At 45.9% G+C, this 14040-nt stretch overlaps 1 protein-coding gene across 2 annotated transcripts in view; it reads right to left on the bottom strand.

The window, feature by feature from the left end:
* IFT122 (intraflagellar transport 122) overlaps positions 1-14040 on the bottom strand; it is a 69182-nt gene that overhangs the window by 24409 nt on the left and 30733 nt on the right. For both annotated transcript variants that reach the window (XM_006758298.2, XM_006758299.2), the window contains 4 exons: positions 12974-13143; positions 10712-10909; positions 5886-6026; positions 1707-1760 (listed from right to left, as the gene is read on the bottom strand). In XM_006758298.2, the coding sequence (XP_006758361.1) occupies positions 1707-1760; positions 5886-6026; positions 10712-10909; positions 12974-13143 (563 nt within the window). The remainder of the gene's footprint in view (positions 1-1706; positions 1761-5885; positions 6027-10711; positions 10910-12973; positions 13144-14040) is intronic.

Genomic DNA, 14040 nt, shown 5'->3' with positions numbered 1-14040 from the left:
GGGAGGAAGGAGGGAGGGAGAGAAGAGGAAGAGGAGGAGGAGGAGGAGAGAGGCAATCAATTGGTTTCTCCCATTGCACTGGCCCCCCCACCCCACAACCGGGGATCAAACCTACACCCTAGGTATGTGTCCTGGCCAGGAATTGAACCCACAACTTTTTGGTGTATGGGACAATGCTCCAACCAACTGAACAACACTGGCCAGGGCCAGAAGCAACTTTTTAGACAGGTGCAGTGTCTAGAGCAGCGGTTCTCAACCTGTGGGTCGCGACCCCTTCACAGGGGTCACCTAAGACCACCGGAGAACACATATATAATTACATATTGTTTTTGTGATTAATCACTATGCTTTAATTATGTTTAATTTGTAACAATGAAATTGGGGGTCACCACAACATGAGGAACTGTATTAAAGGGTTGCAGCATTAGGAAGGTTGAGAACCACTGGTCTAGAGTAAAGACAGTTTGGGAAATAGAACTGGCTTTGAATTCTAACTGAACTTTCGTCTGTGGCCCCTTGGGGACATGACCTAGCCTTTCTTAGCCTTTGTGTCTTATTTATCCAATAGGTATACTAGCAAAACCAATGTCTAAGTTGTGAGGATTTAAAATAGCATACACATCGATCATGATCATGCGGGGGCAGAGCAGGCATTCAGCAAATAGCAACAATTGTCAGGGTTAGCAGGTCTCTTCCACTCAGCTCTGCCCACTGGGCTCAGCACAGGCTTGGCCCACAACAGGTGTTTATTATGCTAAACTGAATCAAAGGGACAAGACATGTGCTGATTTCCTCACTGCTTCCATATGGAAATTCAAATTTATCTCACATTCCCATAGCCTCACAATAAATCTGTTCAGAGAAAAAATATGTATGCCTTTTCACAGACACCCAGCAAATGGTGCTCGTAGCACCAGCCTCTTCAGTCTACCATAGCCCTCTCTGGGCTTGGTTGGTAAGGCTGGTTTTCTCAGCTAGGAATGGTGAGCTGGAGGGAGGGCTCCAGAGCCTTTGGGTGCCCCGTTCAGACCTCCCTTCCCAGGACCCATTGCTATGAATGGATGTAGATCATATGCATTTGGGAAACGCCTCCTACACCGGCATTTTATTGAAGCCCTAGAGCAGGGGTGGGGAACCTTTTTTCTGCCAAGGGCCATTTTGATATTTATAACATCATTCTCAGGCCATACAAAATTATCAGCTTAAAAATTAGCCTGCTATATTTTTTTATAATTAAATGTTTGACCAAATATGCTATATTTGGTCAAACATTTAATTAATCACCCCTAATCCTTGGCAGGGCCAGACCTAATGATTTCGCAGGCCTTATATGGCTGGATGTTCCCCACCCCTGCCCTAGAGGATGGTAACCAGCTAACAACCACTGCAAGGATGAAAAATAGCTACTGAAAATTTATTTAATCCTCCCAGCAACCCTGCAAGGTAGGTCTCATCCCATTTTACAGAAAGAAACCAAAGCTCAGAGAGATCAGGAATCCATCTACCCCCTCCCCCCACCTTCCAAGTAACAGACTGCACTCCTTGCCACATGGCATTCTGTACCCCAAAGGCTGTGGCCCTAATCCTCAGACACCAGTAGGCTCTGTTCACATGTCCTCAAGGCTCTTTCCTTCTTGAAGAGCTGCTTGTAAACCACTGACAGCGAGTCTGTGCTTTCTTGAGAATAAAGAACACTTCATCTTTACCTCAATGCTGTTGATGAGCTCTAAATATCGGAGGTCTCGTACTCTGATGAAGGCCTACAGAGGAAGAGATAAAATAATAAAATCAGCTGCCTTCTGGGCTTCAAAAGTGGGTGATTGGCTGGGGGTGGGAAGTCAAGCTTTAGAAAGTGAGCCAGTTATGAGGGAAAAGAAGCAAGCATTGATTAATCACTGTGTGTTCAGGAGGGTTCTACCACCCACTGGGGCTCAGCTTTATCCCTGGGATTAGTCCATACAAAGAAGCCCTGGTTGAATCAATCACTTTGGGATTAGGTGAAACAAAACTATAATACTGCAGTCTGAGATGGTGCCTGCTTAGAGGAACCTCTATGCAAAATGGAAGAACAAGCCAGTCTGACACTCTGAGGCAGTGGCATCTGCGTGGGAGTGGGAAAGACGTACTGACTCAGGAGAGACTGCATGTACATCTTGGTGACTTGGACAGAAAACAGGGGACAGCTATGCTTACCAACAGTGCATAAACACAGGGCACCCAGAGCCTACAGTACCATCATGAAGGAAGAAAAGAGAAATTTGAGAAGGAATAAAGATGATTTCTAGAAGGAAGGGAGAGGTAGGGAATGAATCACTCCAAGTCCCTGGAAGGCAAGCTCTTGCGTAAATCCTAAACGTGTAGCTCTTGCCTTGGACTCACAGTAAAGCCAGAGACTTTAACCCATGGAAGTTTCCAGGCACCCATCTTCATGCAGACTGATGTTAACTAAGCCTCTGTAGTTGCTTTCAGATTCTACAAGGGGTTTAGAGGAGCATAACCCACCATGTCAGGCTGATCTTCATGTGGCTTTGCTGTCAACATTTGTACTCAGCTGTGCTTCTTTATATTGTCCCATTTGAAATGGGCTGACACACACCTAGAAGAGGCAGCAGGTCCAGGATGCCTTAGAATATGAATGCAGAACAATAACCCTGGCTACTTGTAGCCTTTACTTAGCTGCATGACATCCTCCATCTTAAAAAGACTTGTGGAAATGAGCAAGTCACCCAGCCTCTAGCTGCCCACAGATGACCACAATGTAACGTCATCTTTCCTGCTCACAGGGCCAAGCATCCTGTTGGGTTGGGGACCAAGAGGTGAATATAATTTGGCTCCTGTCCCCCTCCCCAATTCGGGGTTCATATTCTAAAAGGGGAGGCAGGCAGATCAAATAGATCAATAAATCTCCCAGAGCTAAGAGCTATACAAGCATGAACTAGATGCCTTGGAGAACACAGATTCACTGCCTGAGCATGGGCAATAGCAGGAGGCAGGATTAAGTAAAGCATCACAGTAGACCCTGGCAAGTGGGTATTCCTAGAGAGGAATTCCTTGAAAGGGTAAGGCAGTTATCACATGAGCAAAGGGATGGAGAGCTAAGAGCACGTGTATTCTTCACTGGAGGTCTTATAAGCCATCTTTGAGGTCTGGGCTTCCTTAAAGCAACACAAAGGGAAACTGGAATGCCTGACAAAGTAGCAGGGAGGTAAGGAGGATCTTTCTAGGTCTCAGCTCTAGCTTGCTTTCTAGTTGGGGGACCCTGGATCTACTTTCCCACCACTGAGAGAAATCTGTCTCTGAGTTCCTTCAGCCCTGACATTCTGCAGTGTCAGGGGTGCCCTGGTCAGAGTGGTCAGAATCACAAGGCCTGTGAATAACCTCAGCGGAGGGAAATGTGAGAACAGGGAAGCTTTGCAGTTCGACTCAGGGCAGTGGTCCTGGGTGCTAAACAGCTCTCCTCTGCCATCTAGTGGGGACAGCAGCCTATCACCGGGAACCATTCACCTCCAAGGGTGCCTGACTTGGCAAAGCAGAAAAGAAAGACTGGGGATTAGGAATTTGGGTAGTGATCAAGTTATAGTCTGTGGTCAAAATCTTGTGGCTTTAATACAATAATTCCTATTCTTGGGAGTGCTGTGGGGGGTGATACAGATTGGGAGCAGGTATTAAGCAAATGGGAGTTCATTCCAGTTTAATTTTCATCCATTCAAACATTTGCTGAGCACTTAACACAGTGTTAGGCACTGCTGTCTAATTTCATTCCATGATGAAAATAAATAAAACATATTCTAGGAATCCTTTGTTATTCTTCATCCCTCCTGGCATTTCAAGGTGAGGCAGGAGAGGGAAGCTCCCTCCATGGAAATGTTTCCTCCCTCTGACTTCTTAAAGCCCTCCGCTACTACCACTTTTCGGACACAGTAGATCCAAAACTATAATATATATGATTATTATATAATTACTAGAGGCCCAGTGAACGAATTCTTGCACAGGTGGGATCCCTCAGGGCGGCCTGCAGGGATCAGGCTGAAACCTGCAGTTCAACGTTGCCTGCAGCTCCTACCTGCAGCTCCCGCTCATGCCTGCCCCACTGCGTCTGCCAAGGGCTCACGCCCAATCAGTCCTGATCAGGGGAGGCTCACACCGCAGCAGCAACAGCAGCAGTGCTCACCAGTCATGAGCCCTGTGTCTGGCGCTCTCCCGAGGGGAGTAGCCTGCAGGATTGGGCTGAAACCGGCTCTCTGACATCCCCTGAGGGGTCCTGGATTGCAAGAGGGCCCAGGCCAGGCCGAGGGACCCTACTGATGAATGATCGGGGCGGGGAGGGACCGCAGGAGGGCTCCAGGGTGTGTTGGCCCCCATCTCGCCCAGTCCTGATTGGCTGGACTCCAGCAGCAAGCTAACCTACTGGTAGGAGCGTCTGCCCCCTGGCGTTCAGTGCGCATCATAGCAAGCAGTTGAGCAGTCTTAGCATATCATTAGCATATTACACTGATTGGTTGAAGTGGTTGAGCAGCTTTAGCATATCATTAGCATATTACACTTCGATTGATTGAACAGTCGACTGGTCACTGGACAACCGTACACTTAGCATATTAGGCTTTTACTATATAGGATAATTGGACTTGCTTTAATAACAGCTAGCATTTGTACAGGCATTGCTAGTTTTAGAATCCCTTTTACAATGTGACAGTTAAGCCTGATGACACTGTGTCAGGCAGGGTTGGCAGTTAGTGTCTTCACCCTCCCCACTGTAGAAAAGACTGAGGCTCTGAGAGAAGTGGCTTGCCAAGGGTCTTCCAGCCTGTACATGGCCGAGCTGGTTCTCAACCAGGCTTCTGAACCCTAGTCTGGTCTCGGTCCACTCTCTTTTCATGCTTAGAAGTCTTGACCTAGCATGGAGATGGCATCACATACTTCTGCAATTTCTTCCCTATCAGCTCAGTAGTATGCGCAAAATGAGTATCTGATTAATTGGTATAGGAAAAGAGAGACAGAACCAGCCTGTACATGGCCGAGCTGGTTCTCAACCAGGCTTCTGAACCCTAGTCTGGTCTCGGTCCACTCTCTTTTCATGCTTAGAAGTCTTGACCCAGCATGGAGATGGCATCACATACTTCTGCAATTTCTTCCCTATCAGCTCAGTAGTATGCGCAAAATGAGTATCTGATTAATTGGTATGGGAAAAGAGAGACAGAAGGGAGACGTCGGGGAGAGAGTTGAAGGCCATTCCTTCCCCCCACACCTCAGGAGACATAGCTGGGTTCTTCCTAATAATATGTGTCAAATGTTTTGAGCCATTTCTGTAATTTTAATAGACTGAGCCAGGAAATGACACCATGAATCAAGGTCATGAATTATGCCATGAAGGTATGTGGGGAGTGACATTGCTGTCAGAATCAGAGAGCTCGACCATCTTGTCTACCATACTTAGCAGTGTGCCAAGAAAAACGGCACTGTGTAATAAATTACCTAATACCAATAAGCGCTTATACCAATAACAAAAGCTACCATTTATGGAATGCCTAGTATGTGCCAGGCTTTTAGCTAGGTGCTTTACATAAATGATAGCTAATAAGAGTGACAACTAGAATCTATCAGATGCTTCTCCTATGTCAAGTTTTGCAGGCATTATCACATTAGAGCCTTATAACTTTTGAAGATGGGGCCAATCATCACCCTAATTTTACCAATGAGCAACCTTAGGAAGGATGTTACCTGCTCAGGCTTATAGCTAGAAGGTGGCTGAGCCGGGTCAGTCTAATTCCAGCACCCATGGCAGTATGCATTTGCCTCTCCATATGTCACCTGGAATGAATCCTCTTCTGCCTCCTCAAAGGACCCTCCAAGGACCAGATTCTTGGTCATTCTGACTAGATGCTTACCTTCTTTGCTGTTTCAAACTCTAATCCTTCTAAAGCTTCCATGGCCAGCTCATGCCAATCAGTGTCTGTCACACCCAAGCAAGCAATCTGGTAGGCTTCTTTGAACATTTTCCTCTCCAGGTACTGGTACATGGGAGCAGACTGCAGGATTGAAGGAAAGAAGAGTATTTTCAAAGCAATGGAAAGAGTCAGATTCATACAAAGCCTGACTCCATATGTGTGCATTGACTTCATTACAAAAGCCTGCAGAGCAATGCTGCAATGGTTAACCAGTACCCTTCTCAGCTACACCCCAGTTCACCCTACATGCCTTCCACTCTGCCACCCCCTTTCATAGCCAAACCATCATGTTCAGCAGCACAAACCTCCTGCCCATCCTCCCCTCCACCACCGGCTTTCCCCACCTCCAGGCCCATCTCTCCACAGATTTCAGCATCATCTGGAATGACTTTGCCCCTCTTCACCCTCTGGAAAGTATCTATTTGGCTTTCGAGACCCTGTTAAAATGTCATTTCTTCTGGAAAGTCTTCACTGACCCTTCAAGTAATATCGTGAATGGTTCCTAATAACTTCTATTTGTAGGCTTTTGGATCTGTCCCAACAGTCCAGTGTCTTAGGTATTATCACTCCTGGATTATGGCCCGAGACTGAAACTCAGGGAGGGCAACTGACTTGTCTAAGGGCACATAGTGGCACATAGAAGACCTTGGGGCTGGAGCCTGGATGACCTTTTGGGTATGTGTGTGTATGTGTCTGTACATGAGAACAAGTCTGAGTTGGGCCTGAGTGTCTTTCATAACTAAAGGCCCTCCCTTGTTTTAGGCCAGTCAGTGTGCCGAAGGGAACTGCGTCTTTCCTCCTGGATTCCTAGGCAGTGGAAATCAATCAGTCAGTACCTCTGTGTTAATGGTTCCCAAATGTGGAGCTGAAAGTGCTGTTTTCTCCATTTGGGGCCTTAATCTTTGAAATTTCCTGTCCCATTTTTTAGCTTTAACGTTGAAGGAAATTTTTTTCTTTTTAAGCCATTCCATCCTCTGACAGCAAGATGTGCCTGCTGCTGAGCACTCATCTTTCCTATTGTGCCTCCCTTCAGGTGGCAGTAGGGTATGGACACAGAACAGTTGAGCTAGAACCCAGGCCTAACTCAGTCACATCCTAGATGTATGAATTTTTGGGTCAAATTAACTTCTGTTTAGCTCACAGGCTACAATGGGCAAACTAGAGAAGTGCTTTGAAAATTGATAAAGTGCTGGGCAAAAAAATGAGCATGCTCATTGCATCCATAGTATTTTCTCAGCATCAGCGCCTCCCCATCTCACAAACTCTCCAGACTTGTTTCCACCCCCAACGTTCCCTGTTTGAAACACTCTCGCTGTTCCTCTGCCTTTCCAGACCTTTCAGGGAAGATCAAGTGTCACCACCACCTGGAAGCTTTCTCAAACGCCCCGTGCACAGTGAGCTTTCCTTTCCAAACTCCTTCAGTGAGCACCTTCTGTTCCAATTTAGTTCTGTTTTGTAATGTTTAATATTTTAAGACTGTTGTTGTTAATAATAATAATAATAATAATAATAATAGGATTTGGACCAGACAAAACCTGAAAGAGGGGTATATTTAACCTCATTGCACAGAAAACAAGTGAGACCCCAAAAAGCGAACCGAGTTGCTCAAGGTCACAGCCAGTGTCAGAAAGCCAGTACTCCTTTCCTTTTCACCAAGTTGAAAGCCCGAGGAAGGTTAGGCTTGCCTGGGAGGCACAATCTGAGAGTGGGAGTTTTAAATACCCTAACTGCACAAATGCCCTCTGAGCTCTACTTTATCTTGCTATCGAATTCCAAGCATGAAGTCACCACCAGCCCTGAGAAGCCCGACTACAACTAGGGCCTGCCGCCCTACTTGGCAGCCCTAACAAACCATTTCTTGCACAAGATGATGTAAATTTCGAAAGGAAACCAGAAATCCCCAGAGTGGGTCTGATGCTTTCTCCCTCCCCGCTAGGCCAAAACCACAGGATGGTTGGAGGCAGAAACGACAGATAAATAGCCTTTGTTTTGAGGCTGCCTTTCCTAACCCTTGGCAGTTCTGACCTGCTGCATCAGCAGGATGGCCTTGGTGCAGCCACTGGGGGAGGGGGAATCTGGCTTCTGAATCTTTAGAGCTTGGCAGAGGAAGTCCCGGGCTGCCCCTTCAGTTCCTCTTGTCCCGCCAAAGTCAGGGAGAAGCAAACTGCATTTATCTTGAGGTCAGCATGGCAGTCTTGGTAGAAAAAACTTCCAATCAGCATAGCATGTTTGGCATGATTGAGGAAGATTGGGTTTCTGATGGATGTGGTGCATGAGTTTGGGATGGGGAGCAGATGAGGACTGCAAGGAAACAGTCCACAGGGGCTGTTCTTACCTCTCTTTCTGCTGCCACTTCTACCCACTCCTCTCCCTTCTTTCTCTGGTTTTCTTTCTTTCTTTTTCCTTTTCCTTAAGTCTGAATTCCACTAATATTTACTGAATAACTGCTCTGTGTTAGGTACTAATAATCCCTGCATCAATGAGTAACATCATCAGCTATGGGGAGGAAATGAAGTCCAGTTCCACCCTTTACAACAGCGGTTCTCAACCTGTGGGTCGCGACCCCTTTGGGGGTTGAACGACCCTTTCACAGGGGTCGCCTAAGACCATCGGAAAACACATATATAATTACATATTGTTTTTGTGATTAATCACTATGCTTTAATTATGTCCAATTTGTAACAATGAAATTGAGGGACACCACAACATAAGGAACTGTATTAAGGGGTCGCGGCATTAGGAAGGTTGAGAACCACTGCTTTATAAGAAGCCAAGCCAGGGCAAGGTGTGTGGAGGGAATATAGATTAATGTAGCCTAGCTGAAAGGCAATCTGGAAACATGTCTAAAATCTTTCAAACGTAGCATAAATAGCCCTTGGACCAGCAATTTCACTTCTAGGAATTTATACCAAGGAGCTAAGATGGGATAGGTGCAAAGACTTAGCTATTTATAAGAGCAAAAAGCTGCAAACAGCACAAATTTCTAACTGGGTTCAGTAAGTTGTGAGAGATCGGGACAAAAAAATAGTCACTAAAAACAATATGGGGTGGAGGTGAGGCAGCAGGGAGGAAGGTGTGGCCACAGTAAAAGGTAAACCCAACACCAGGGATCTCATGCGCTGTTGGTGTGAATACACCAACCTATTCAGGTGATAAATTTGTACTGCAGCATTGCAAAACTGTTACCAGTGGGGGAAGCTGGGAAAATTGTATAAAGTGTCTCTGTATGATATCTTACAATTAAATGTGAATCTATAATCATTTTAGCTAAAGAAGAACATTTATTGACATGGAGCCATGTTTCTAATAGATTGCAGGATGAAAAAGCCAGATCGCTAGTTGATAGCCAACAATTCATACAAAGTGATGGGTCTGCAATATGTAAATGTTAGGTTAAATCAGAAGATGGAGATAAAGGAAGGTAATTAAGTCTCTCTTATAGTCCACATTCAGTAAAATAAGTGCAGTAAATCTGAGGTTTCATCTATAGGAGCAATATTTATAGATAATAAAAGTCAAAACAACATTATTTACAGTACAATTCCTCTTTTAAAATTTTATATACAACTAGAGGTCTGGTGCACAAAATTCATGCACTGGTAGGGTCCCTCAGCCTGGCTGGTGATCAGGGCCAATTTGTGGGGCGACCAGTGGGATGATCGGGGGACCCCCGTTGGCACCGCCTTGGCTGGCCTGGCCCCACCCGCTTGCCGGCCCTGCCCCCTGCCACCGCCGCCGGTCACCTCCCTCTACGAGGCAACTGGGGGGCCCCCAATGGCACCTGCCTTGGCTGACCTGGCGCCACCACTCGCCAGCCCCACCCCCCGCCGCCACCACTGGTCGCCTCCCTCTGCAGGGTGACCATAAGGGTGATCGGGGGAACCCAGCTGGCACCCGCCTTAGCTGAGTGACCATAAGGGTGATCGGGGGAACCCAGCTGGTACCCGCCTTGGCTGACCTGGGGCCTGTGTGCTAGGGGCAGCTCCTGCATTGAGTGTCTGCACCTTGGTGGTTCTGCTGTTCGGTCGATTTGCATATTAGGCTTTTATTATATAGGATCATATACTCCTAATTATATATTACACACACACTACACATACATATAAAAAAGGTCTGGGTTGATATTTTCCAAAATGTTTAAGAGTGAGTTTCTCTTTAGGATGGGATTCTGAGGGCTAGTCTCTCCTTGGTGCTTATCTTTATTTTATGACAGTTCTACAGTGGGAATGGCTCACATTCCTGCCTCCCATTTCTATTCTGGCCTCCTGCTAGTGTGAGGGACTTGTGCAGATAGTACCATGCTCCCTTTTTGCCTCACAGACCTCAGCTCCCACACCCCATTCCACCTATATTAACTTTCTCTCACACACACCACCCGCTTCATATGCCTGTGCATACACCCTGCTGGATTCCCAGCTTTGCTGGCTTACTCTACTCTGCCCCAAGCACAGCTCTCAATGAAACACAACTCTGTCTGCTGATAGACAACCCTGCATACACCTCCCTGTCCCTGCTAGGAAGTAGGGATCAGAAAGAATTGAGGTTCAGTGATGCTGAGTTTTTTGCCCAAAGACACACAGATTGCATGGGATGGAGATAGGATTTCACGTTCAAGTCCAGAGTGCCTTCCATGACACCACAGCTATCATTCTTGTCTCTCTTCCCTCTCTCCTCACCACTCCCTCCCAAAGTACCATTGAGGAGCCTGGCTTTCCTGGTCTTGCCTGTCCTGCCACTACTGAGAGCTGACAGACATCCCGGGTTACCTGTGGCACCTCCACAGCTGATATGGAGAAGGCATGCAGGCAGAAGATCTTGGAGCCGTTGTAGCCTACCACAAAGCCCTGCAGCTTCTGCTGGTGCACAGGGAAGGTGCTAGCTTTGATGTTGAGGTAGCCTCCTCCCGAGAAGCAGAGCATGTCCTCACACTGGGTGTTCCAGGCCACACTGTTGGCATTCGGTTCCTGAGGGACAGGGATGGTGAGAACCCTGTAACTATCATCCTGGGCTTTGGCATCATTTCTACATTCATTCAGGTTCTCTTGTTAAAGCCTGAATCACATTAAATTGCTAACAGTGGGATAAAGGGAAAGGGAAGAAAAGGGGATTGGGAGAAATGGATAGGGGAATAGAGGCAAGCACTTCCATGCACTTTTTTATGTTGGAATTTTTGAATAAGCAAGCATTACTTTTGAATAAAAATTATTATCCCCAAATATTAATCATTACATAAAAAGTGAGAAAATCAGCAAAGTGGATTCTACTTCTGTATGGAAGAATGTTTAAAGGAATATGTTCCAAAGAATTAACAGTAGTTGTCTTTCAGTGGGTGTTTTATATTTTCTGTTTTTTATTTGCCTGAAATTTTCTTTTGGTTATGAATATTTATTTTTTATAAGAAAAAGAGCAGTGAACTATTTTAAAATTAAAAAATAATATATTGTCTCTACATTTATAATCTGCACACTGTAAGAATACAATCACCCTGGGAGGTACTCCCTTGCCCCACCTCCTCTCAAAGATTTCTGCTCAGCTCCAGAGACTTAGGCACCAGCAGAAGTTCATATCTTTCTGCCTAGAATCTTTTACAATGTCTGAATCTTTTATAATGAGCATAGATTATTTTTATAATGAGAAAGAAAACATATAGTTGTTTGCATTTGCAGGGGTAAGGGCAGTGGAGAGAAGAAAAAATAGCTGGGAATGTTTATGACCCTTAGCAAGGGCTGAAAATTACCTTTCCCAGCCCACTACAGAAAACCCTCAGTGGGGACAGGGAAGCACACACGCCTTTCCACTCCTACATGGTTCTGGGCTGGACACGGATTCACACCTGGGAGCTGCTAACCTACCTACAGGGGTTGTGTTGAGGCTGGGGAGATGAGAAGTAACACTGAAGGCCCTATCTTGTGGCAGGCACTATGGTGTCTTACTTAGTCCTGTAGCAATTCTATGAGGGGGAAATTATTAGTTCTATTTTAGAGGTAAGGAGAAATAAGACTCAGAGAGGTTCACTAACTTGCTTGAGAGATGAAGGCAGAGCTGGAGACCAGATTTGTCTGACGGCAAAGCTTATGCTCTTTCTTTCCCCTAAACCACTCTGCCTCCCCAGTTATGAGTGAAATGTTATCAACTGGGAGTCACTGGGGCTAGTGGTGGCCAGGTACCTCCTTTCAAATGACTGAGGTAGCTCCCTACTACAGCACCCTTCCACCCTGCTGATTCTATCGCTGAGGACAAGGAGGAGACCTCAATCTGCCCATTATACCGGGAAACCTTTAGTGGTTGACAAAGCCACTCAGGGGAGGTTTTAGCTTTGGGGGAACTCACTTCAGGCAAATAGGCCCTGACCACTCACAAAGCCCTAAAGAGGCAAAGAGCAGCACTGAATCCAGTAGAAAGCCAACCAGGCACTGGGCATGGAGCCTCTGGGCTCTCCTCTCCAATGACACACTTCTTCCAGACCCAGGATCAAATGTGTATAAACAACGCCTATCCGAAAAACAGTTCAGGTTTGCTGGCTGTTATAGCATCCTTGTGAAATAGCAGGGAGGACTTCCCCCATGTCTCCCTTCCTTCTACGGCAAAACTGGTCCTGTTTCCTTATTGTGTCTTAGATCATTCAAAGATGCAGACAGCCTCCAGGAGGTGAGCAGCAGACTTTTTCAAAAGAATCATCACATTAACCCATACACTGATAGCCTGCAACATGCCACACTTAGATTTATTAGTATTCATTTACAGCTCTCAGTAATCTTGTAAGAAAATGTTACTTGCCTATCTTACTTGCAACAAAACCAAAGTTCAGAGACTCACTCAGCTCCTGCAGCTTATGTGTGGGAGCAGTTGGCTGTGTCTAGGGCCTCTTAGACTCTGTACCCCTGCTTAGACCCTACACCTTTACACCTCACTGCTCCTTCCAGAGGCCCACCTGAAAGCTAGAGCATAAGCACCTCCTATAAAGACTGGGAAGCTAGAGGAGTGTCTCTAATCAAAGGATCATGTCCTGGACACTCCTGGGACTTCACCTGAAAAAGCAACTCCTTGGTGTGAATGTCATAGACCAAGCATGTATCGTTTTCATCCACCACGGCCAGCTTTTTTCGGGAGGCGCTCATGTCTAAGCAGCGCACGGCTGTGGCCTGTTTCAGTAGGACAATGGCAAAGAGATTGTCCACGAAGATCTTCAGGATCTGGCAAAATTTCAGAGAAAAAGTGTGAGTCACCATGGCAACAAGACCCTGTAATACTGCCAGGCTGTTGGAACCCATGTGTTCTAAAAAAACAACTCCCACTAACTTCACTAGAGGCTCTGTGTAGAGAAAAGGACTCATCAAAAGAAAGGGACCCGGGCTTATCCTTAGGAGAACAGAGTGTAGTTCATCTGAGGTCACCAAAATAATGATATGTTGGCCCCAAGACATGACAAACTTACTTGAAAGTCTGCTTGACTGGGGATTTGTTAATGACATTACCCAACTGCAGGGTTAGGAAACACAATTCAGCAGAGGTCTGAGTAACTAACACAGGAAGAGGCTACTGTAAACACTGACAAGACATCTGGTATAACCACTGCAAAATGATGATGATGATGATGATGATGATGATGATGATAAAAGCAATCAGTCATTGACTATTTTTGATAGTTGGGTAAAATACTATCCTCATTTGTAAAACCTGAGCCTCAGAGAGGTGAAGAGACCTGCGTAGGGTCACACCGCTAGTGAGTAGCTAAACACAAACATGACCCCAGGTCAACCTGAAGTCCATATTTCCAGGCCTCACACTGGAAGTGACATTGTGACAAAAAACACGTTCCTGCCCTTTGGTATTGCTATTCTATACTCCTGCTAACTCATACTCCATGAGTCCCATCCTCAGGAAAGGCCTGACAAACCTTTACCACAAGCCATCTGCTAGACAGCTTGGCTCTCAGGCTAATGCAGTTACATTTTTACTTTCAAATTTCCATGAAGCCCACTTAGAACTTTTCTTATTTTAAGCAAAGAACACACACAGAAAACTGTTTAACTTTGGATAACCTAGATTTTCCACATCTATTTGAGCAAAGGGCCCACTTTTCTTTTCATATCTA

This window comes from Myotis davidii, unplaced genomic scaffold, assembly GCF_000327345.1.
Source record: "Myotis davidii unplaced genomic scaffold, ASM32734v1 scaffold73, whole genome shotgun sequence".
Classification (NCBI taxonomy): domain Eukaryota; kingdom Metazoa; phylum Chordata; class Mammalia; order Chiroptera; family Vespertilionidae; genus Myotis; species Myotis davidii.
Note: the sequence above shows the minus strand (reverse complement) of the source record. Positions and strands in the feature narration are given on the sequence as shown.